Here is a 26915-nt window from a genome sequence, read left to right as displayed (position 1 = left end):
TGTTTTCTAGAGACGGAAGAAAAAAAGCTTTGCTATTCAGCGAGTTCAAAGTGTGTCAGCAAAGGAGCAAGAGGTGAAGTGAGATCAGAGGTTGGCCTGGGATAGGTGGCCGCTCTACTGTTCTGTCACATGGATTACCAACCACCTCCTCCCAGGCTGGGGAGCTCACTGCTGTGGCTGACGTGCTGACATCCATCTTCTCAGATCCGTGCCAACCTGTTGGATGGATGTTCTCCTCCTCTGCTTCCTTCCCTGTAGCTTTCTCACGCAGTTTCCAGCATCTCGAGGTATTCTGAAGAATTATCTCTTCCAGTTTTCCACCAGAACTTAACAAAAATTACCCTATGGCAAATGACCTGCACATGTCCATCCTGGAGTAGAGATGAAAGACAGGCTACATCATGTGTTGTCATGCTCAGGGCTGTATTCACTGCTGACTGATGTTCATGACAGTCTGCCTAGCCTAGCTCAGCAGAAGCCTGGGCAGTAACAATAGGCCATATTTTTTTTTTCTTTTCTTTTTTTTTCAGGGCTAAAACAAGGGAAAAAAACTTCCTCCTAAAAATCAACTTTTCTGATCCTTCCTTTTTCTGGAAAGGCTGGAAAGGGAAATGCCCATCTCCACACACTTCCATAATTATTATTAGTTTTTTTTACCTTTTTAAAAATTGTTACTTAGTAACACGCCAAAGTTCCAGTTTAAGACACAGCTGCACACACCTGGGAAGGAGCAGGACGCACCAGGCTGGTCTAGGGGCTGACAGAGGGAGCTGGTACCCACACTACAACAGAGTAGGTCTTGCAGAAACTTGCTCAGCCCATTCAGATGGACTCTTGAAGTCAGCCAAGAACTGTTCTGTTATAGACTCAGGGAGGTAATTCTAAGACTGAGCAGCTGCTCAGTAATCAGCTTCTATAAACTATGGTTTATTCATTTAGAAAGTAATTTTTTCATCCTGTTTTCTCCCCAGTCTCATCTCCACCTTGCGTACAACTTATTCTCACCCTACACCAGTTCTGCCTCACACCAAATCGCAGTCTGATTCTGTACCCAAATACAGCCTGTTTCGTTTCAGTGAAGGCAACGTCCAGGCTTTGCCTGACTGCCGGCTACGACTTGTCTGTTGCCTGAGGGCTGCAGCTGATCTGCAATCAAGCAGAAAAGGATTGTAGTCGCATGGTCATCTATAATACAGAAGGATGAAACAAGAAGAATATAGCTGTCAGCATCTATTGCAGCTCCACGGAATCAGTGGCACACTTCATAGAGGCCTGTAATCTCCCTGTGGCTTCCCTACATCAGAAGCAGGGGAGGGCATGAGGCAAACCCAACTCGGCAGGAGCTGCAGGCAGACCCCGCTGAGCAAGGATGGGAGATGGGTCATTGGCCATTTTTGTGAAGGAGTATGTTGGGTCTAAGCCAAAATTCTGTGGCTCCTGCTCAGTTGTGGTATTATTAAGTAACCAGTAATGCTTAAACTGCACTTTGGAGTTTCAAAGCACCTTAGAAACATTAATTAATATCTTAATACATCATCTTTCTTTGGTGGCCATCTGGCAGTGTATCAAAAAACTATAACCAGACTGGAAAAAGAATCATTATTTTAAATAGAACCAAATGAACATAACCTAAGAATAGTGAGCAAGAGAAAGAGATGGGGGAAAAAACAAAACTATTACAAAACTACGTCAGGAGCAGAATTTTTACCAGCTTTCTGCCCAATAACCCAAGCTGGAGCACAAGCAGATTTGCCTCTTGCACCATTTACTCCACAGCCCTCCAAGACCATCAATTCCAGACTTTTACACTGAAAATCTGGGCCCCCACAGTGTGCCCTAGAGCTGCCTGCTGTCCTCAAGTGCAGAGCACAAGACCAAATGAAGGGTCTGCAGCTGTTTATTGCTGGTGAATTCAACAACAAATTTACATTCATCCATCAAAGAATATGCAAGTGGAAGCAAATATTATGGTCGTGTCCATTTGTTTCTGATTACAAAATGTATGATTTACATGATATATGTAATGCACATGCAAATTAAGTGCACCCATCAGGTTGATGGCAAAGAGCCAAATTAGCCCTTAGCGTTACAAAGTTCGGAGTAGCTGGCAGGGAGGTGTGCTGACTACAAGAAAGGCTAAGGCAGTCTCTTTAGATGCAGCCAAAAACTGGGCTGCTCCGAAGAGCAGGTGGAGGATAAATTCTGCAGTAACTTGTCTCTTTAAACGAAGCTGAGGGGCTATTGAAAAATCTGTTCCCGCTGCAGTTAAAAGAGTGATAATTACAGAGCAACGGGCTCCTCTGTCATTCAGCAGGCAGCATCCCCAGGAAATCTTGCTCTGTAATCAAGGGAAGAGGTGCAATCAGGACCCTATTCAGGCTTCGTTTAGAAACAGCCCCTGCAGGCAACACAAAGGCTTCAGCGTGGTGCTTTGTGAAGCTAGTGATCACACCGCGCCTTGGTTCTGCAACTACAAGCGGAGTTAATGCCATTTCTGAGCACATCTACTGCTCACCTTCACCCTCCAAGTCCAGAAGGGGCTAGGAAGAGGGGTGAGGTCGTGGACCAAAAGAACTGTACCTCCGATGCTACTACAATGAGCTCATCTTTCAAATCCTCCCACATAGGAGGGAATTTCAAGCAGACTAAGCATGACAGTGTGGTCCAGAGCGGGCAGATATGAGAGATAGGAGCATTAGGAGCATGCACAACGAGCTGTTAGCAGCACTGTTTGCAAAATTTGTGTAGGAAATGTCCCGATTTGTTTTTTGGTTGGTTGGTTTTGGCTTGTTTGTTTTGTTGGGTTTTTGTTTTGTTTTGTTTTTTTTACTGACATGAACATATTTATTTGTGCTGCTCACATTCTACTGGAGCTTCATTCTCTTGGCAGGAGCCTGATCCCACTGAGACTGATGAGGTTCATTAGAGGGGAAGGTGTCTCTGACTTCAACTTTCATGTTTAATGGCACCACTGCCCGGAAACATACAAATTAATTGCTACTCAAATCAGCCATCCTTCGTACCCTACAGAGCTGTCAGATTCAATGAACCTGTTTACTCCAACTGCAATAAAAATAGTATCACATTTTATTCAAAACAGATAGGTCTTCTGAAGTGTGCACACATTTGCACATGCACTCAAATACACAAATTGTACTTCTCATTGACCAGCAATGACCAGCACAGATACCCATCTGGGCATGAGCTATCATGACACAGAAAATGCTGGCAACTCTGTATGCACAGTAAGTGCTAAAAAGCTTTCTGCACACTGGGGCATGTTCTGGTCAGAATGTTTTGTCTCATTATGCAATGATGAAAAAATTTTGTTCTCTACAGTGAACAGAGGTACACTGTAACTATACTTTGCAATACAATAGCCTCTAATACTGTAAATGGAGATTCATTCTATCAAGGTATGTGATCAGCAGGTTCCAATCTTTATTTTTTATTTTTCTGGCTATAGAATAAATGAGAGTGCTGTGGTTTTACCATCTGCAAACATACGTATTAGTCGATAGCCAAGTAATGGCCTAGACCCTGTCAAGAGAAGTCATTATTGAAAAGGTACATTGCATTTAGCTGTTCAAACAGAAGTTGTTATTGATTGAATCCCATCAGTTCCCACTAAAAGAGCCAACTCCCGTGACCAAATGAAAATACACACACAGACTACAGACTAGTAAATGCTATAATGGAATTAAGGATCCTCTCCAAAAAGGGAGTTGTTGATATCCAGTTAAAAGGGCACGTCTCTTTCAAAAATAAGATTGAGAAAAAATAGCCATGTTGAAAATAATTCCTGCAAATATCCAGAGGCAGAATAAAGAAGTTAAAAAAAAACAAAAAGGGGGGAACAGTTTTAGTGACAAACACTTCAATCTCTTGGAACAAAGCAAACACAGAATATGCAAGATGCCTAATGGCCAATCATGCTACAGGTAGGAAGAGCGTGCCCTGCCGTTCCTACAGTGTTCTGCTGTTCATCAGCAGAAGTCCTGCCATAGTTGGACAGTGGAAATCCAACACCTTTGAAGTTCATGAAGTTTTTCAAAGTCAGATAAAAAGGTAACTTGACTTCACATGGTTCATTTTTTGTTTTCTCAACAATTTTCTTTGTCTGCTTGTTTCCACTGAACTTTTGATTTTCCCCTTCTCACAGTTTACACAGACACTGTAACATTTCAGGGTGACAGCATTTAAACACACATAAATCACCAGTGTTGCAGAACAAAGGAGACAGAAAACAAGGTTAATTATAAAATTCTAACATAAACCAAATATACATGAAGTAATACAATTGAAAAAAAAATAATAAGGACTGGACAAGGTGGGAATTGTTTGTGGAAATTCTTGGTATTTCTTCCACTGGAAAAAATTCTCTGCACAGCATCTTACATGTGAACAGACCACAGTTAAGAACAAGTTAAAAGTGTTTATTAAAAAAGGTACACCGTGACAAACTTCTTTGCTCTGCCTTAATAGAAGGTTGTCTATTGGGGTGAAAACTGATGAATCATTACAGGAAACAAACAGCAATGTGACGCATGGCTTCAAAAGGTAACAATAGCGCTGCTTGATCTGCGATGCCTACAACAGAAATATCCCTGGTTTCAACAGAAGATGGATTTCATCTTGCTCCACCCTCCCAGGAAATACAGAAGTTCCACAGCTGAGCCTTGGATGGAGCTCAAACCTGCCCCACAGGTGTAAATGGAAGCCTCAGTCACAGTATTTTCTCTAGACATTCAGTGAAAACCATATTCTGTTGATGTTTTGACCTGTGAAGTCTTGATTCATTAGCTCAGCAGCAGAAAAAGGCTTGTATCTGTATAACTCAGGCTCCGCATGCCTCTGCAACTCTCGTGATCTTCCATCACTCAAAATTTGCACTTGGGCATCAGGGCCCCAGCTATTCAAGTACTCAGTCACAACCAGAAGTCTCACCAGCCCCACATACTTCATGGTTCAAGCAAAGGAAACCATTGTGGCTCACTACAGGTTTGGACCAGATTAATGCTGAACAAAAAGACAGGAAAAAAATGTGGAATGTAAAAATTCAAGTCTAGTTTGGAAGACTTGGAAACTTGGACAAAAATGGGGAGAAAAAAAAATAAAAATCAATGTACATAGTTCCTTACCAGCCATTCTGAAAATTATTTATTATTAATAAATACTTCAAATTTTATTACTGTACTTGAAAATTTGCTGCATGAAGGAGGTATTTCTTCAGTACACTATAGATCTCCATAGCACATACAGCTAATATTATCCCAGAAATCCTATAAGCTTTGTCTCTAAGATGGCTGTTTCAGTCAAGAATGATGAGTTATATAAAATGGTAATGTATATTATTCTTTTATTTGGATATAATTTTTTTTCTTATTAATAGCACTTAAAATTAACACATATATAGATGTCATGTTTGTTTTCCAAACCTTCCCTTCCTGTAAAAACATGCTTGCTCCTCCTTATTTATGCCGTAAAAGAAGAGCCGTATTTACACAGTATTTTGGTAAGAGTACTGACTTCCTTTTTGCTTACATATCAACAATATACAGATGTTACTTTCAACACTTCTCAAATTCCACATACTAAATTCCAGTTAATCTACTTGCATTCCAAAAAGAAGTCAAGCAATGGTCAAGCAATGGATAAGCAAGATAATTTCAAAGTGGTTTTATTTCTTCTTCAGACTGAATGCTTCTTGCCCAGTTTCATCTTCAGTATAAGCTCAAATTGTTGTGCTTAAACCCAAATGTCACAAAATAATGCTGAGATGAGATTCTCAAATTCACACTGATTTCCAGTCAATTTACTTAACTCTTTTGCACATAGAGAGTTAATTACCATGACACTGCTAAAGATCAAGGAAAGATCCCTGAAATATTCTTCATTATGCAGTTTGCTTAAGACTTCAGGACTGAAATTTTCAAACATAGCAAGAAACAGTGTAGAAACACTCAAATCCCTGTTCCTTTTGCAATACTAAAAAAGATAATTCAGCATTTCCCAAAGCAATTTAATCAAGGGTGCTAAAACAATCAAGATGCCATTCAGCAACTAGTATGCAAGAAATTGAAGAGAAGAGAAGTTGAAGAAACAGGGCTTCCACAGAGAGCAACAGTTTGCACCAACTTTGGTGGCTTAGCCTTTGAATGTCCTGTCACTCAATTATGTTAGCATATGCACATTGCTCATTTTTACCAACAATTCACTCAGCATTGGTAAAATGTTGTTGAATTCACCCAGATAGTTGAGATAATTTCTTACCAATGCTTTTATCAACATCAATACTGAGTATTTCTGTATATATCAATTCATGTTGTCCACCCTCATCAATAAGCTGCTGAAGAAAATCAGCCCATGCTACAAACGTAGCATCTTTTCAAAAAGGCACCTTTTGCAATTGTTCATGCTCTCCATCTACTCTCACTTCATTATTCCCAGCTGGAAAAAGAACAGTGGAACCTTAATTCCTCTGACAGCCACCAGCAGGGATAAGAGCTCGGTCATAGCCTTGCTGAGTGACAAATAAACTTTGAATTTTATAAAGATCAATGGGAAGTATAGAAGTATTTTCTTACCTTCAGAACACAGCTTGCCAACGTACCCAGTAGCTGAGCAGTCACAGTGTGGCTCACCATCTAGAAGAAAGCAAGTGCCACCATTTTCACAAGGGTTTTCTGTGCAAAGCCCTTCCATTTCCAGTCGGACTCCTTGACTGTCCAGAAGATGCGGCTCAGAGTTGCCATATTTCAGATCCAGAATAAATCCTTGAAACGGAGGCTCACTCAGAACACCATCAAGGGTCAAGGTGGCAGGACGGATGTCCAAAGGGACTCCACCCACAAAAAGGTCACTGACAATATTCATATATTGACGCTGTGGACGCACCTCACCTGGTTTGGCTTCACCATCCAGCACTAGCACTGTCCGAAGATGATTGCGGCTGACCATCAGGAAGTGCCAGTTGCTGTCGTTGACCTGCTTATCTGTGATAACTGTAGTCTCTGCACAGTCCACACTGAACTGGAGCTGGATGCGCCCATCAACAAGAGACAGACAGAGGAAGTCACAGACACCACCATCATCAAAGTAGAGAAGCAGCCCAGCAGAAACATTGGTCTTGAACTGGAAGCTGAGTTCACTCCTAGTGCTGGCATCCCAGCGGAGGAAGCGGGCCCACTGGTTGGGGATGCCCATGAACTCCAGACCCAAAGAGAGACCCAGCAAGGAGCCAAGCAGCAAACTCACCTTCAAAGTGAAGTAGATAGAGTGGAGAGTGAAGCCCATTGTTTCAAGAATCTGCTTTCACCAGGAGAAAAACAAAAGCCACACTACTGGGAGGACAACTCCAGCAGTCAACACTGAATCTGTTAAATCCAGCAGGAAGAGGAGAGCACAGACTGACAGAGTGAGGGAGAGCAGTTGGAAAGGGAAATAGCAAGGGCACGTGACCAAGAAGAAATGCGTCCTCTCCAAGCAAAGATCTCAATTATCCAGAGGCCTTTATCTCTGGATATCAGACGTACAGGGTATACGAAGTGACTTCTCTAGCTGGTGCACTTTTGTGAAGGGCAAAATAACCCACAGAGGTTTGTTTTAGCAGAACACAAAGGTGACACTGGTTGTTCCTGGGAGGGAGGAAAGGCAGAGATGAAGCCAAAGCCTCAGATTCTGGTTTCCTAGAAGTGATGACAGTACTGAAGGAGGTGGCAGTAAGATGGAAGAGAAAGTGAATTCATAAAGTATGTGATCCTTGGGAGGGCAAAAGTGAAGTCAATCTTCATGGTGCACTGGTGACACTCCAGTTCATAATTCAACACTTGGCACTCAGAGAACTTGCAGGACCTGCAGAGTCAAGAGAAGAAAAAGAAAAGGTTGGTCCTACTACTAACCATATCTTTACCACAAAGCTTATTAAGCCCAGTATCTTCTTTACGTTTCTTGATATTCTGACCTCTTCTTCATGCCTACAGATAGCTGTACAGTCCTTCAAAGCATTAGGAACATCTATGTCATCAAAACTAAAAGGATCAGATAGAGAACACACCAAGAGGTCTACACACACCCCTGCTCTATGCAAGAAAAAAAAAATACAACAAATTATTTTACCCCTTTGATGAAGGTAATGTCAGTGACTAATGAGAGAGATGGCACAGAAGCTTCCCCACTAAAAATTACCTCTCTGTAGAAATACTCAGTGCAAAGACCAGCATGCTTTAGAATATAAGAACCGATGAAGAAAGAATATTATCCAAACTTCCCAAACTTCTGTTCCTTTTGTTAGACTACCGAGCACACCAAGAAAACATTAGAGAAGACAATTCCACTGTCAGCCTGTTATGCAGTAGCTGCTTTTACTTTACATGTCTTGCACACTTCAGGGACTTTAACAAGGACCTTTGTAACCTGGAAACATGTGCTATCCAAAGTATATATGGCAACCTGCAGCTGAGAGGATAGGAAACTTGTAGATTAGATGATAAAAACTGTCTAAGCACTTAAACAATTACCCTGGTTTAATTGTTTGGAAAAAGGCCAAGTTCACCCCTAGATAAGAGCAAGCTTCTGTCTTTAGTAAAAAGGAGTCAGACCTGTTAGCACTGGGATTTAATTCACTTCTGTCTATTCACATGTGGGTGACTGTATGCCTAGGTTAGAAGAATGTTTTAAGATTACAATAATGATAGCACAAAGCTAGGATATATTAACACAGGGACTTGTTCTCAGAGATGGGCCAGGCATAAGAAGAGCTCAGGGAACAGCTAACACTAGCAAAGATACAAAGCAGGAAAGAAGGTGATGTGAATCAAGGCCTTCAACCTCCCAGAAAACAGCATGAACACAGATTTCACAAACTGGGTCAAAAGTATTGTGAGGCAGCATTTGCCTGGGACAGGTGTTTAGTGATATGAATGATGTGAGTTGCTGGAGACCTTGCTCCTGGCAGATGCCTCCCAAGCCTGACACTCACCTTGGTCCAGAGGTGCTGGCGCACAGATGCTGTAGAAATAGGCAGTGCAGAAAAGCAATGCCTAGTAAGTACAGTGGTTGAGCTGGAGGAGAATCACCAGGTAAAGGAAGGGATAGGTCATGCAGTCACAACCTCTGCCTTACCTGCCCTAAGGACCTGCAGGAGCTTTAAGTCTCCAGGGCTGTCAATCTGGCAAATTTAGCCAGCATAGAAAAACAAGTCACTTAGAAAAGAAAATTGATCAATTAAAAGAAAACCCTCAAGCTAGAAAGAAACGTGAGCTTTTGGTGCCCAGTGGAAAGCAGGCCTGCTCCCTGCAGCTGCCTGAGTGGAGCTTGTTAGCTAAACTGCTATAAACACAAATAAAATCAAGTCAAAACCAGAGGGAAGATAATTCCTTTTAATTGTTAACAGCTTGTCTTGGGAGAATGGAAGGAAGAAAAAGGAGGTGTTAGGAGATGTGTAAAAAGAAAAGGAAAAAAAGAAGAAAAAAAAAACAGATCCAAATGCTCAAATCATCTGTTTTCCCAAAAATCGCAATGTTGATTCAATTCATGAGGGTTTAGGGGTGCTTTGAAAATCAAATAGAGGAAAAAGTATGTGGCTCTTGTCCATTTACCTTTCTCCTCTGTGCTCCCTAGTGGCTCCACTAAAATAGCCCATGATTTATGGAGAAGGAGAATAGAGTAAGCAGGAGGAAAGAGAGAAAGTGATGACTCAAGTTGGAATTATTGATGAGATGGGAATAGGAATATAATAATGTGTGTAAATTAGCCAGCGATGTGCTCCCAGCAGCTCACAGTTCCCTTTACCTCACATTTACTGTAGTGGAACTCCCTGCTCCATGAGGCAGCTCTGTGCTCAGCTTGTGCTCAGGAGGTGGCAAGTCCAGCACAGCCCCAGTCACCCACAGGGGCCCTGTACAGGGGATCTCACACAGCAGCTTCAGTCCTCCTGGTCAGGCAGGTGTCAGCACCTGCGCCAGAAGCAGCCTTCCTACTCTGCTCTCCCTATTTTAAAAGACTGACCCTTTGAGAAGCAGTGGAACACAGTGTACATCACAGCATCAGGTGTGAGTAATCTAGAGACGATCACAAAAGAAATCTATAGGGCCACAATACAGCTGTACCAAAAAATCTGCCTATCTTTCCAAACCCCATGTTGCTAAAATCCCAGTTTACAGATGCAAACAAGTCTAGGTCCCCATGCAATGCTTCAGTCCTTGGGATACTTCAAGGGAGCAAGAAAGGGAGCAGTGCTGCCTCGTATAGATTTCTGTAACATGGATACATGCTCATATGTTGATGACAAAGGCTAATGAAGGAAACTTACACCAGGAAGCAACAGTTAAACAGAGGCTGCACTGTCGGCTGAGTGAAGCTTCTCTATCTGTTCTTAAGAAGACAGGACCCAGGCCTGTTTCAGTAGAGGGAGGCAGTATGAAAAATAGTGAAATGCAAGTGTAATTTTGGGTACTTCATTGCCTCTTGGACATTCCAGAGCAGCTTTTGGGAACACTGCTGACACTCAAAAGGCCAGGACTCCTCCCAGAGCTCTGCCAGAACCCTCCAGCCCAACCCACAGCACTCCCTGCTACCTGAGCCCCGTGTCTTACACAGCTCAGCCTGTGACAGTAAACTCCACCACACAGCAGCAATACCTGCAAAGAAGAGCCAGTGTCCTTTTTACCACTGGCCAGGATTTGATCTGAATCTTGAGAGAGCAAATTCTGACAAAACATACCTGTGCCTTCCTCATTTCCCACAGTGATCCTCTTAAGGATCTGAGAACACACACACTGAGAACAAACACATGTCTGCTCTATTTTATTTTTAGCATAAATACTACCTTAGCAGCCTCATGCAGCACACTGCTACCATAGCAATGCATTACAGTTTGGGACAATAACTATAGAATCTCATAGTATTTTCTTATATATATCATCTTTGGAGATCTCAAATTTTGCCACAGAATGAACACATCTAACAGCAAAAGACCTCATGATGGTCACCGCCTCTTCTGAGCACAAAGCAGCAACATCCCTGTTCCAACCCCAGCTATTGCTCACATAGGAAAGTAACACAACCATAGTACATTTTAGGCTTAATGTGAGTTAGCAGCACAAAGCAAGACAGCGAGTCTGGATGCTCTCAGCCCTTCAGTAAACCAGCATGTGAGACAGCACTTTGAACACTTGTTACTCTGAAGGAGTGAGATTGCCTCTGCTTGCAGCATCCCGGCAGCCCGCACACCTCCCCAGCCCTCTCGAGAGTGGAAACAGTGAGGAGCCTGCATGCTGCCCAGGCAGCTCAGCAGCCCACATACACAGGGCCTACAGGAGTAAGCACCCCACTTACACTACTCCAACTTCCCACTCATGGGGCTGACAGACTGCACAGCTTCCCAAGCAGAGGACAGGAGGCAGCCCTGCTGCAGGGAAGCCTACCCACCACCATTCAGCTGAGGTCACAGCTATCCATTCTGCAGCCCACAAAGAGAGCCTGGGCCACATGCTGGAGTGGCTCTCAGCTGCTTATCAGCTGTATGCGGAGAGTGAATGACATTATCTAATTGCCAACTAATTTCCATAATTACTGACAGGCACACTCTGTATGCAGGGTTAATATCTCTGCAAATGTCCCACAACGCACCTGCTTAGGAAATGGAGTGAGAAGCCAGGCACTCTGCTGCTCAGCCCTCCCTCCTTCACTGTCTCCCTCCCTGGTTACTAATTACTTGGGGATGAATATTTTGGTATTTTCAGCAATTCCTAGTGCAGAAAGAATAATGGCATTGGCTGAAGCCTGGATAATCTGGCTTCCCCCACAAAGCCCTACCACTGCAAACCGGCATAGGTCCTGTCATTCCAGTTAAGGTCACGAGACAAAATCCCACTTACACACTGATTGGAGAGGTTACTGTCCCCCTAGTCTGTCACTCATTCCACAATCAAAATTGTCCATTATGCCATATTTCGTGTGGAGTTAAAAAAAACACATTAGTGTCCTTAAATCCACATATTTTTACCCATCACAAATTCACCCCTGCCATTGCATTCACTGGGAAAGAAAATTGAATGGTTTACTCTTTTTGGGGGCCTATATTGAACCAGAGGAGTTTGAAGAAGGGCCCTAATTTGGCTCTGCTTCCATATGCATTCCCACAGCTCAAGGCACAGCAATCAGATAATTACAGCTCAGTGACATATGCCGCTTGAAATGTTCCAGTGAAAATCACAATCAATAATTGATATTAAAAGTCGGGCTTGCCAGCGGCAAAGAAATGGAGAATTAATAGTATTTATTCAGCCCGTCTTCACTCATCCTGTTCTCTAGTAAAGAACGGGCTCCTTTTGGCTCATGGCTTGTGTGGGTCTCCACGGACACCACTCTCTCATAAGAAGAAATCTTTCTGCCTGATCCATCCCCAGATGAATTATGGCTAAAAAAGATGAGAGAAAAAAAAAAAAAAAAAAAAAAAAAAACCTTCAGATGAAAAATACAGATGGGAAAACTGCGAGTTGCTACCATCGCTGGGAAAAAGAAAGGAACACAAAAATCCACCCCATCTCACAGCTTCCTCAGCAGGTACACACAATGAAATGTTTACAGAGAACTGAGAGGGGCCAGAGAGGCTTTGAAATTCAAGAGACTAGAGAAAACCACAAAGATTAATTTAGTTTTTATTTCCTCTAGCAGCATTTGCATCCCAGCTATTAAATCTGGCCTTTGGCATCACCCCCGTGCTGTGCTGGAGATGACTCCAGAGTGATGTAGAAAAACTGCACTGAAGATAGACGTGGACTGCTTCACCCACGGGAGGCAATAGGATGCTGACAGGAGTCAGGGGTAAAACAGGATGGGCCTTCCTTAATCAAGCGACTGCAAGTGCAGTGGAAAATAGGGAAAATTTTGTCTGGTAAGGAGCTGAACACACCCAGCTCCTTGTTGAAGTTGTCAGAACTTCACTTGAGGCAGCATCTTACATGATACTGCTAGAGAGAAGCGGAAGAGGAAAGGAGGGAGCTTTAGGCCCTTATTAGAGACACGAGGATGAGGACCATTTTCCAACTTGGGACTAGAGGTGACATTGAGCACCTGTTAGCCTCTTCTGGATGTTTTTTTTTCCAGGGATATTACTACTCATGCCATTCTCAGACATAGCAAACAGTACATGCCTTTTCCCCACCACAAGTCCAAGGAGAGGAAATATTCTCTTATGCTTGTTGGTTTTTCCTCCGCTGCTATAATGTGCGGGCTTAGCTTTTCTGTTATGTAAAGTGGATATGGATTTGCTCAATTCTCCTTCCTTATCTAAATTCAGCACAGAGATCCTTAGGAGACACTAGTAAAAGCCAAATACAACAGAACAACATATCAAAGCAAAAAGTAAGAACAGGAGATACTACCATTTAGGAAGTCTACACTTGCAATCCAAGGGTGTCCTTTTAAAAGAAAAGAAAAAAAAAGGAAAAAAAACTGGACACCTAGATGAAAAAGCTAGAAGAATCTTTTTGTTTCTGCTCCCCTACAGCTAAGACACACACCCCCACATGCATACACTGTCAGTTATGTCAGTGGTCAAATAGTGAGTGGTTCTTTGTCTCCTGATGCCTGGGCACCTGGTTTGCAATCAAGCAGGTCAAGCCAACTGGATTGTTCCTCCCTATCTTTAGTTCCCATCCAGAGAGGGCAAGAGTGACTGTTCACTGCAAATCCCCTCTTGGAGCTCACCTCCAGAAACACTGTTGTTTATGTGGGCATGTGTAATACCCAAACTGTGTACCCACACCTGGGGGAGATGAACTCATGTGCATTTCCCTCATGCAAGAGGCACAGCTGGAACGCTCTCAGTGATCTCAGAAGAGCATAAGCAAGCTAGTGAAGTGCTCAGTTTTCGAAATAACATGGGAACGTGACAGCACAACCTCACATTTCAGAGCAATCCAGCTGCTTAAAGAGTTAGCATTGAATAATAAATGCCCTTTTAAAAGTCTAACCTCCTGTACTTACTATACTCAGCTCATATCTGGAGCTCTTTAGAGCTGCACTAGAGGAAGAAGGGTTAAAAGAAGACTCAAGGGACAATGTGATTCCCTTCTTAAACACTCTCCCCACCCCACAAGGAGTCCATGTAGTCCATGAGAGTGACCTTTAACTAGCCTACCTAGCCCAAGCCCAGCAGGAATGCAATTTACAGACCATTTCAGCTCTCCAGCTTTCTTAACACAAAGAAGAAAAATCAAAACCCAAGCACAATGGAAAAGAAAGAAAGAGAGAGAGAAAATAAGCCTGCAGAGCAATCATGTCTGGGGCTGCTCTGATGGCTTTCTGTTCCCTTCCAGGACACAGAAATGACCCCCAGTGCGTTAATTACTCCCATTACCACAAACTTTCCACTAACAAGGACTAGCTAAAAGGAAGCATTGGCAGCAGCAGAGCAGTTACTGTCTCCGTACTGCCATGCATGAGAAGCCAGAGTCCCCCACCCCAAGCTGGTACTAACCAGGCGAGCAATTTGTGCAAAACACCACAGCTCTTATTGTAATTCCCAAGGCAGCTGTGCTAGGAACGTTGGCCTTCCTTCAATTCCACCATCTTTAAAACAGAACTAAGAGTGCCAGTTTTTCTAAAGACTTTCAAATTCAACAATTGCACAGCTCTGAATTGTTATCATGTATTTTACTGCTTCAGCAGTTGGTCTACTTCTATGCCCTGCAAAATCTCCCTCATGCCACCAGGAAATCTGGGTGGTCTGCAGCGCTGTCTGTTCTACCAGACCCTAAAATGTCAAATGTGAAGAAGGGAGCTGCACGTATGGAAACAGTGGATTCTGTGAACTTCCAGTGCTAGCATTACTGATAACAGCAAAGCTTCTTTCAGTTTCCATATCCAACAACAAATTGTATTTCAGTTTTAATAAACAGCTCTTGAAAATGCGCTCCACATTACTGAAAACTGAATTCTGAATGTGTCATCAATGTCTGAAAAAAAGGTCACTCTCAAGAAGACCTTCCTGAGATCTGCAGTCTGCAATGGGTGTATTTTTCCCCACCATTAGATTTGATATCACAGAGATAGATGTGCATCAGACACTCACCAGAGAACAAGCTGGAGCATGGGCTTTCCCAGCTTTGAGGCAAGAAGAAGAAAGAAGTCACCACTGCAGTGCATTACCAGTTTCTTGGCATGAGGAAAAAGTACAGAAAATAAAAATAAGCGAAATAGCGCCAGGGTCTGGCAAACCAATCAAGAACACCTTGTTCTTCCTATTTGTCTGCTTCTTCTTTAGACATGCTTTTTAAGCTCCTCATGAATAAGAACAGTACTAGTTCCTAAGGAAAAAAAAGAAAAAAAAGAAAAAAACAGAAAGAAAAAACAGAGAAGAGCTATCCAAAAAGACTAGAATAAAAACAAAGGTCAAATTCATTCTTTCCTTCACCTTCAGATCACAATGAATTCCCACTTTGTTTAACACTCTTTTGCACTCCTGAGCATGATTTCCAGTAAGTCAGGGAAGTGTGCGTGTTTTGAAACACCACGCTAGGTTATTACTGAAAGAGGAGATTGATGCAATCGATTTGCTCTTTTATCCTGAAGAAGGGAACACTGCACCTGGCCAGAGCTCCCTGTCAAGTGCATAGCCAGTAATAAGCAGCATTCACTTGGGAAGAAAATAGAGATTTACAGAGACTCTCATTATGTAACATATCACTATTTTATTGCAACTTCATAATATCACATAAAACTTTCTCCTCAGCTTCCCACAAAGCAAACCCTAACACACAAACCTAGCAAGCGTGATAAGCTGTCCACAGCACAAAGGAAGTTCTGTTCTATTGCTAAGCACCTCGAATAGCTGATGTTCTGTTTAAGGCCAAAATGAAAATGACTTTCAGAGTGCTGATATAAATGTTCAAATTGGAGTGTGAGAAAGCCACATTCACACGGATATCACGACTGAATCTCTTAGAGAGCAGTGTTATCGGAAACCTCATACACTAAAAGTCAATGGCCTCTGTGAGATTAAATGTCTGCTTTCCAAATCACATTCCTCCTTTACCACTAGCTCCACAAACATTTCCTTTTGTGAGTATATACGCAACAGCTGGCTGGGAATCCTCTGCCGTGTGAGCTTTGTGCATTCTTCTAGCTCTCTGCTCTTTCTGTCTTCTGATATACAAAATTCACTCCACTATAGCCTCCTCCCTGCTTCGACTTACGGAGTACTGAAGGAACATGACAAGAAGTTATGCATAGAGAGGTTTCTCAGTTCCAGTGTGCTGGGCAGGAAGCAGGAATCTTTGCCAAGATAGCCTGCTAATGAAAATCTTTAAGCATCAGTGTCTTGGCTGGAAAAGGCCAATCTTTTGAAATGCTCAGGTTATTGAAAGCTTTCCAAATCAAGGAACTAGCTTATAGCTTTGCTTGACAGGGACCACTTTCTGAACTAATTGGCAATTCTGCCCCTGTAGCACGATGTGGTGATCTGCCAGGGGGTACCAAGCAGTACTGCAACTGAGCTGGGACTGTAAGGCTGGAGGATGACTTTCACTGAGTTAAATCCAGGCTTAAAAGTTCTGTGACCCCAGGAGACCTGAGAACAGCAGGAGTTACACACTGAATGAGTTTTATTATTCTTTCTGATTTCACGTACAAATTCCCAACTTGTATTTCTGTAATTCACACTATTTTGCCCCGTAACTTTTCTCTCTAGTTAGCTCTTTTCCTCAAAGGCATGCCAAGATGAAGTGAAGAAATGGAAGTGAAGTTGCGTAAAGCAAAACCATTTTTACAAAATTCAGGTATAAAAGATTCACCTGTTTATTTCAGTGGAACCATCTAGATCATAGAATAGCTTGAGTTGGAAGGGGCTTTAAAGATCATACAATTCAAGCCCTACTGCCTTGAGCAGAGCTGCCACCCAACAGATCAGGCTGCTCAGAGCTCCATCCTACCTGGCCTCGAACACCTCTAGGGATGGGGCATCCACAGCTTGTTTGGAAAACCCATTCCAGTGACCCTGGTCTCCCACATGACTGACAGGGATACTCACTGCTATAATAAGGAGGAAATGACATTTCCTAAAGCTAATGGAACATAAATAGCCAAAAAGAAAGGGACAGAACACATGGAGCAAAGCATAAGCAGAATCACTGAGTGCACAGCGCGGCAGAAAGACAGATATTGGGTAAAACAAGCAGCCTAGAAACACAGCCTGGGCTGCCAGAAGCACCTGGGCACATCTGCGGAAAGGTGCAGAGAGAGCACCATTGACTGATATCTCTTTAAATGAACCTGGATAAAGCCACTGGGAAATAGTAAAACAGGAACTGGCTCTTCAATAGCTGAGGCACAGCTGTGTGCTCTGCCTGCATCATGCAGCTCATTCCTGAAAATTCCACACTAGGCAGCAGTGTGTTTGGGCCACAAACCCAGAAAACCAAACTTTTCTCAGTCAGCTTATTTCATCTATACCCCCAACGTGGGGAGTAACAAGTAGCATTATGAAAATGATCACTTTTAGAAATTCTTTCAGCTTGTCTGATTAAGTGTTGTAATGCCACTGGAGAAATGCATGCTTTAAATAAGCTTTATTTGTTAACATTGATAAATCAATCACACTTGGTAGATTTAGAAAGAACTAAAAGATATATATATCCTCTTACAAATGTTCCTTTAAAAGTCAGATGGTCTTTTAAAGAGCTTTCAGCCTTGGGACTCACAGTGCAGTGCCCTAGAAGACAATTGACATTCTGAGTGACTGGTCTGTGAATTCAAAATCCCAGCTCAACCTGGCCAAGTCAGGATCCAAACTCACATATTTTAAAAATAGGAAAGAAAAAGAAAGAGCAAGGGGGAGGGAGGGAGGAAGACTTGTATTCCTACAGCTGCCCAGGACAGACTATCAGAACACATGTGATTGTGGGCCACGGAACATCCCAGTAATGGATATGCACGGGGCATACTTTGTGCTTTGATGTACTAAATATGAATTTCTGTATTCTTAGCAATATAACTGACAAGGGATAATTGTTCACTATGAAAGCCAATAGTGAAAAGAACAACAAAACAAAAAAGATGCATAATGCTAAGGCATTTAAATTTAATTTTCTGTTTTTAATTTAAAAAGGAAATATTCTAATGTAACTGCTTTGGTTGTAGTAACTTCCGGCCACTATTGGCTCTCTTCCCATTAAGAATGGAGAACAGAACAGGAAAAGTGGGAAAACTGAGGCTGCTATATAAATAGCTTAATTCCTAGCAATTGCATAACTTTTCATTTCAAATCAATTCTAAATGTGTTTCTTCCCCTTTCAACTAGAAATCTGCACATTCTGAATAATACATTCTTTCTGCTAACATTGTTTTCACAGCCTGAAGAGACATTATTTGGAGGAAAACACTCTGACCAGCTCCTGCTAACAGCACCCACATTTTCCCCACCGTTCCAAGTTCATCACCTGGCTGGAAAGCTCTGTGAAGTTCTCCATGTTGTCAGTGAGGTGGTGGCACTGATTTTTATCTTCTCCTTCCACATAAACTGCTCTGAAAGCTTTTGCTAGGCTGGTACAAGTTGGTAGCCAATGGGAAATGCTGTGGAATTGGCCCTGGTTTCTAAATTAATACCACAAATCCCCTCACCAGGAGGGACCATGATTCTTCTATTGTCCACTGGGCATGGCAAGCTATGAAAGCACAAAGCAGTTTCTCTTGCACTGAGAGAGACACCCTGCCACAGACAAAGCTAAAACATGTCAAGGAAGAAAAAAAGTCACTACGGTGAGAACACCCATTCTTGGGAGCCTGAGCACTCCAGTCTCCCACCCCACACCTGCCACGGGGACAAAAATAAGCACAGGAGTGATGGAGGGAAAAGCTTCACTAATCAGCACTTAAAGGAAGATATCTAAAGTGCTCATAATAGCCTGGCAGAACTTCTGTTTCCAAATTGCATTGAGTAACTGAGATTTAGAAGTAACGATGGAAAATGATTACTCGGTACCACAGGCAACAGATGGTTCCTGCAACCTGCCAGTTGATAGATTCCAGGCCAAAATTCTCCCCCGTGTAACTTCATCACACATTAATTTAACTAATTTTATCTGTGGTACCTAGTTACTGGCTGCCAGCATTTCACTGCTCAGTAGTTCCTCATGCAAGGGGATTTGTGTTCTGCCAGTCTGGGTGCATGGATGAGCCAGAAGGAAGAGTTGCATGGCCTGACTGTGTCTCCTTAGGCAAAGTGTTCTTTCAGGGGATATAGCAAAGACTACAGCGGCCACATCATGAAGTTTAATTACTGACTGTAACGTGCTTAACCCATTCAGAAGACAAACTAACATAAGAGCAACCTATTTTTCTTTACGACATCACTAGTCAAATTAAGCAGAGAAGGCTCACCACAACAAGGTGCAGGTTTTGCTCAGGGCAGTGGTGGGGTGACAGGAAGCCATCTGCTGCTCCACTGATTGACCACTCCATAGCCTTCCCAGCCTCACACACTCCCAGGCTGCCCACCTCCAAAGGAGGGGAGCTGACATGGCCCACTTCTCCATTGGGACAGCCAGACACAGCCACAAGATTCCACCTGCCCACGATACAGCTGGGATACGGGCACTCACCTTCCCATTTAAGTACAAATCAAGTGAATCTACACCTTGGCCCTGTGTTTTTAGCAGGAATCATGTTAATCAGAAATCAAAGCCCATGCTGGATTTGCTGCTTAGGCAGGAGATCCTCAACCCCTCATTTTCCCCCACTCTCCATGCTTAAGGGAGCGCTGATCTCTGGAGCTCCAAAGTCAAGTGGTTCACCATTTGGGGGAAAAATGGTACATTTAGTTCAATTTTTCACCACTACTAATTTAAACCATCTGAAAGGTTCAGAGGAAGGGAAAGGTGGCAAGTACAGCAGGCTTCTTATAAGCAGCACTGCCGAGCACTGAGGATAAGTTAAGTATTTAAGCTTGCTTTATAGACTCTTGCTTGTTCTTCCAGTCTTCTGGGGTTCTTAAAAGTCAGAAATAAAGGCAATTTAAAAAGACATGCATCTGACACAAGAAAATCCCTATGTACTCTATGTATGTAGTTAAGATTCAATAACAAGAAAAAAAAGCTACAAATCACGTCTGTATATTTATGTTAGCCTTATGAGGAAATACAAGGTTTTAGCTATGTTTAATCACAAACATTGCTTTAAAGAAAAAGAAAAAAAAAAGGCCCTTTTCAAAGCAGTCAGTTTACAAATATGTGAAATGTGTAGGACTGCATAAGCAGAACTGCTTCCACAGTTTACAGGAACAGGAAGACGTGCATCAGTATAAAATGCTTCTATAGAATTTCAAACAGAGGATTTCCTATGAAACTAAATGAAAAAAAAGGAAAGGGTAGGGAAAACCCAACAGTTTACTGCTGTCTTCCAATTACCTTGCAAATACAGGCCAGAAGCAATCACCTGCTAAAAAATACATGTCGATAAAAGGCATATAGTTACTGCACAGCTCTGAGGCAGTCTGTTGTCTTGGACTGCAATGCACTGCTAGCTGTCGGATGTCTCCCCAGAGAATCCTATATGGCTTCACCACGACAAACACTGCTCGTATACAGCAGCAGAATCAGAGGCATTCGAAGTCTATCTCCTAAAATATCTTTTCCCAATAGCTTTTTCCAACTAGTGGGAGAGATTAAGACTGCAGCTATAGTACACTATATCTGCCATTCACTACCCAACTAGGTGATTTTATACCACAGGACTGCAGGCTGTTTCAAGACGATGAAAATAAAGTCTGAAGTAATGGTACCACAGAGTCAAGAGTGCATGACTGGGTGGAGGAAGGAGGCAATAGTGGCATTCAGCAGAATTTGCTGTTAAGGTGGGAAATAGCAAAAATGTCAGAAAAAATTCTTTAAGCAGCAATCCTATAGGGGAAGAAAAAAAAAACATCACCAAAAAACACCACAAAACCACTCAGGTTCAATCAACTACGCAGACTTCAAGAAGAAATTTCCATTAATCTTCGCAACCATGTAAGCTAAGAATCCCACACCGCAGAGGGCCATCTTGCTCTCTGAGGACATTCATTCCCCAACAGACTCAACACTTGCTCCTCAACATTGGCCCAAGAAAACTCAGATGACTCTGACCACCCCATCTCATTCTCCTTTGGTACTTTACACCCAAAACACAAGAACCCATGGGAATGAGCCAGTCTTTATAGCGGAAGCTCTGCATTATAGGGGCCATCACACATTCCCTCCCTCCCTTCTCATTGTAGGACTTCCATATAGCACAGCCCATTGCCAGAACAGGAGGCCACCTTCCACTCAGCCACTTTAGAACCCACTTCTCAACACCAAAGCACCCACACTTTTAGTGAAGCCACTCCTCTCTTTCTCAGTTGCCAGAAAATCAGAGGCCATTTCCAAATTCTCCAGACCTCTGTGGATTTTACAGTGCTCCCTGCCCCAGACCTCCTTTCAAAAACCAGAGTGCCAGCCTTTCCATGCCTCCATTCATGGAGAGACCACTAAGAAAAAAAAGCAGAATTTTCTCTCAACTCTTCTTCTAGGCAGGATGAACATAATTGCATGGATCTCACAATTGTGAGATATTGAGCTGGGTTTTATAACAAAAGAAAAAAAATAGGAGAAGTAAAAAAAAAAAATAAACAAGGTGCCTCAGCATACATTCAGTGTAATCTGGGTTCTCCTTTGGCTCTTTTACAGCTTCCATCTCAGAGACATTCAAGTACATAACACATTAAGCAATGCTAAGAATTTATCCTGAATGAGCTTCCCATTCTGTCCTAAGAGAACAATTACACTATTTTTAAAGGGCAAAATTAAAGCATTTGATTTTGAACTAGAGATCAATAAGTGAAAAGTCCTGTTCATATCCTCGTACTAAAACTCCCAGCCAGAAAATATTTTATAATGTATATTAATTATTAACAAATGTATACACTTGTCTGCTACAAAATGACTGGGAATACTGACGCAGTCCCAGGAGTTGTAAAAGCAAAGTAGCTAATGCTGCAGTAGGTGGGAGCTAAGCTAAAGTGATGGACCTGCAACATGTGTGAACCTCCAGACACCCTCTTCACAGCTATCAAACAAAGAAAACATTCACCAGGCTATTCAAGGTGATCGAGTGAGAGTGAGTTCTTTTCTATTTTTAGGTAAGAGATTAAATTTAAGTTTTTATTTGACCAAAGTAAGCTTACCACAGGGGAATGGAGCTAGTTTGCATCAGTGAATTAAAAAAAAAAAATCTTCAGTGGCAAATAAAAAATTTTTAAAGAGTGATAGTCCCTGTGAGAGTAGGCTCAGATATGTCAAAGCTCAAGCCACTGTCAGAAGCCAGTAGGAAGAAAGGTGAGAGAACAGAATAACACGAGGAATATGATTTGATCAGTCTGAGTCTCCTGTAAATCAGCATTTTTACTCAACGTTCTATTAAAGACATTGTTATTTCAGTGACTCCAATATTCACATTTTGTGCCCCTTGTTTGGTGCTTTTCACTTATCAAGATCTGCCCAAAATACCAACAGCCCAGAAAATAAATTAGTTACTTCCCTTCTTTAAGAGCTTTGTTTGACTTTAATTACTTTTATACTTACTTGGGAAATCAAATTTCATTCCCAAGAGGGTTAAAAGGGGAAAGGGAAGGGAAAAAAAGACATGGAAAGAAAGAAACAGAAAAAGGAGAGACAAAGGTATGCAGAATAATCCAATTAAAACGTTCTAAGCTCCTGTTACTGAAGTTGCAGCAAAAGCTACTACTTAGCAACATAGTGGGGCGTGTTTTTAAACTATTTTTTAAAGTTTTATTTTATCAGTCATCTATTCAGAAAATTGCTGACGTTATTCTTTAAGCATGCATAATTATCAATCATGAGAAAATGCTTTTATCTGGAGCTGCTTATAAGAAATTGAAGTCTTTCCAAGATGAGCTTACTGCAGATAGATGATAGTTCAAGGCAATGGTGAAAGAAGGAGAAGAACGTAGGGATAGTCTGGTTATGTTTGTTTCCATTTGCTTCAATATTCAAGACTGAAAAAGCACAAAGGGCTGCAGTCAGGGATTGCAATCAGAAGATTCTACAGAAGTGGATAAGAAGCTGTTATGACAAAATGACTGCTTCATGAAAAATACTTTTTTTAATTTAAAAAAAAAAAACAAAAACAAAAACACAACCTTACCTTACTTCTTTCATTTTTTAGCACTGAGTGTTTCTCAGTGTCACAGCATTCTCTGTGTTGCTTGTCCAAGCTCTATCCATGACTGCCAAAGTATTCTATTGGTTTCTCTAGACCTGCTGATCAGCACTCAGCAGCATGGTCAAACTTCCATCTTGACTCCTTTCTTCCCCTCCCACACTCCCTTCTTCCTCTCCTACAGCCTTTCATTCCTCTGCCATCACCCTTCCTCACTCCATTTTAATCAAGGTTCTTTCCTAATTAAAACAAACAAATATGAGGAAGCAATTAACATCTTGAAGGAAGCAGATGGTGGAATAGTGCCATTTCGTTATTACATGAAGCCTTAACTTGCAATCTCTTCAAACTTTTTGCACTTTAATTAAGCACTGTTACAGGCAAGTTCAACGGGCTCTAAAGCAGGCTTTATCCAATTAGCTCCTGAGAAGCCACTGTTGCATGGTGACAGGTTGAGCCAGCTGTGAGGGCAGACCCAGGGCCATATGGGACTGAGAACTTCCCTTGCACATGCCTAAGGCGAGGAAAGGAGCAAGGTGGAATGAGAGCAGTGTGGAAGTTCTGACACAAGTTTTTACCATCCGTGTCACAAAACTCACTGATCCTGAATTCCACATGCACGAGTATTAAGGAACTACAGTGACTTAATGCCACCTTCCCAGAGTGAGGGCAGAAGTGTAGAAAAGCTCTAATGCAGGTCAAGAGAATTGTGGATAATTTTCAGATCCATTTATGATCTAAAATCTTCAGCATTCCCTCCACTTCAGTCCTCTGCTTCCATTTCCCCCTGTATTTTTTCATTTGCTGCTATCCTGGCATTGCCAAACACAGGCCTCCACAGATGAAGGAAGCATCAAAGGGAAGCTGTGTCAGCCAGGGTCATCCTCACACGTGGATACACATGCCAGAGAAGCAGACAATTAGAAGATGCTGTAACCTAATTTACCTCTGCCCTACCACATTCTGGCAGGTAATCCTTTGACATCAGAGCCAAATGTCACTGAATCCTACCTGTTTTCCTCTAAGAACAAAAAGAAAACCATCCAGCGTGACCCAGATGGACACAGTACTATACATCCTGTGACTTTGCACAGATGCATCTCCTTTCTCTACACTCATATGAAGAAAAATATGCTACATCCACTTATAGATTGGAATGAGAGCCACTGACAATTTTTGTGATTCCCAATGTCAGACAGGGTTGTGTTTACTCTAAACACACATCAAACCTGTCTTTTCTGTTTCTCTCAGAGATCATCCTTTCTGTATAATCAAGGTTGGAATATGACTCATGGAGGGTTCCGAAATTACAAAGCCAGAGAGCATCCCTGGGGTTACCTGGCCTGGGAACTTTTCTGAATTAATTTCTGTTTGAAGCAGGGAAAAAAAAATTCAAACCTGACTTAAAGATTTCTGTTAATGGAGACTTCATAAAAACTCCTAGAACATTTTTTCAGGGCCTAATTATCACAGTTAAAGATGTGCACTTTACTTCCAGTCCAAAGTTGTCTATTTCAGCTTCTAATCATCTTATTATATACCTTTGTTTGTACAACTGAAGAATCATCTATTTGCATAACTCCTTCTTCATCTCTTAAAGATAAAATCCAGTATGTAACATATGTATTTGCTGAGGGATGAGACACATAATCATAGTGTCCTGGCATCATTTCATTCAAAGTTTCACACTCAAACTAGGAAACCATTGAACATAACACTAATAAATGCAACCATTGTGTCCTGTAAGTAGTGATGTCTTCCTTGCTGGCCTCCTGTAATTACGCCATGTGCAATGCAAACCTAATTATTATGTTGAACATTTAATTGTGTTAAATTCAGAGGCTATGAACATCCAGTTCCCACTATAACCATGATTTAGCATATATGTGAGGCTGCATGTTTTCCTGCAGATGACATAATTATGGCTTGAGCATCACTTCAGTAGTGTTCTGAGAACAGAACCTCTGAATTCCCTGGCTTTGATTACTTAAATCCTCAGTGATATTATCACTCTACAAGGTGTTACACATATACAATAGGATCGTCAACATCAGATTCAAATAGTTTTATATGGATGCTTAATCTTACAGTAGAAGTGTATATACATGTAGTCATTTCACATCTGTCCTTATTCAAGACATGTTCATGTTCCTGTGTGAAGTATTACACACAACTGTGCCATGTTCTCAAAAAGCAGATGTTCAGATCCACATGCTATCAAGAAAAGAATTAGTTTCAATTACACTAAAGGCAGAGCTATTTTGTACCTAGCTTATCATCTGATTATTTGCCCCCATAAATCAATTAGAATATGCAGTTATTCTAGGCAGATGTTTCACAGATGCACTCATAGGAAGTGATAGTGTGCTGTCTACTGACTTGCTCAGCTACATCTTAACCCCAGCCCACAGGCATAAGGAAATCCCAATAATACTTCTGGAGCAGGTGTTGAGCCCATGCTGACACCAGAACCCAAAGCCACTGTCCATGACACCAAAACCAGACTGTTCTGCTCTCTAAACTCCACATGATCTATACAAATTTCTGCAGAGATTGAGAACACAAAGGCTCGGTGCTGTGTTCTGAAAGACAGAAATCTGGCAGCAAAAATCTTACAGCAGCAGCCAAAGCTGTCCACCATGTCTGAGGCTGAGCTCCGGCCATTGTGCCAGCCACCAGTCAGACTGCCCTGGAACAGTATGTGTTCTTCCAATTACCTGGGCTCACAAAGGAGGAGGCCAGATGAAGCGAACTTCAAGAACACTTCCAAGGGCGAACAGGAGAACCCTAAATCCTACCTCACAAGAAGAGACTAAGAAAACACGGCACTTCTGCCCTGAAAAGAACAAAGATGACTACTGTCTATAAATACTTTGGGGACAGGAAAGAGAAGAGATTTAAGCTGGTGCTGGGACCAGAATAAAGGATATATAAACTGGTAATAAGTAACTGTACACTGAAAATTAAAATATAATTTCTAATAATAAGAAGACAAATTCTGGAATATCCACCCATTCAGAAAAGAATTAGATATCACAAAACTAAATGGTTTTACTTTCTTTAGATGATACACAACTGCTTGGCACGGGAGTCAGGAGGTCTTCTGCAGTCCCATGTTCCTGCGCTGATCAACATTTACATTGGGAAAAAACTCAAGAGGGCACAGGCTGAGCGTTCCAAGGTCAATAAATATTAGAAATTATTTAAGACAAAACTGAGCAATGATGGGGGAAGAAAACTGTCCCCCGTGTACTGTTACCAAGAGAAGAACTCAAGGGAACTTAAGCCTCAAAAATAGCTGTACTGTATATGAGAATATGCTGCAGCTCATACAGCAGCTCCCAGTTCCCATTACACATACAATTGGAGTAGATCATTAAATGGCCACCTCTGGTCTTAAAAATCCATGAATCACAAGGCATGGTAAAAATGATACAAGTAACAACAGAAAACCTGAAATTATTCCTGTTCACATAGCGCTCGGAACCAGACAGCTGGTTTTTCCTAGCTGGGAAACACAGCCTGATCTAAGGTTCAGACAAAGGTGAAACTCATTCCAAAATCTGTATTTGGCAAGAGCCTGGGGATACCCTCACAGCACTAGGTTTTTGCATTTCTTTGTTAACATTTAATATGATGTGGAGATGCAGAGGTCCAAATCCCTAAATAAAATGGAAGAACGCAACACTAGCAGTAAAATGTGTAAACTAACTACA

At 41.9% G+C, this 26915-nt stretch overlaps 1 protein-coding gene across 1 annotated transcript in view; it reads right to left on the bottom strand.

The window, feature by feature from the left end:
• The window catches only part of NRXN3 (neurexin 3), a gene marked incomplete at both ends in the record, with an annotated part of 895090 nt that extends 887794 nt beyond the window's left edge, over positions 1–7296 (bottom strand). Inside the window, one exon of the mRNA XM_079537660.1 lies at positions 6588–7296. Coding sequence (XP_079393786.1) covers positions 6588–7296 — 709 coding nt within the window. The remainder of the gene's footprint in view (positions 1–6587) is intronic.
• Positions 7297–26915: the final 19619 nt, after the last annotated feature.

The sequence above is a fragment of the Tetrao urogallus genome, assembly GCF_951394365.1.
Source record: "Tetrao urogallus genome assembly, chromosome: 6".
Lineage (NCBI taxonomy): Eukaryota > Metazoa > Chordata > Aves > Galliformes > Phasianidae > Tetrao > Tetrao urogallus.
The sequence above is the reverse complement of the archived record's forward strand: the minus strand, read 5'-3'. Positions and strand labels throughout refer to the sequence as shown.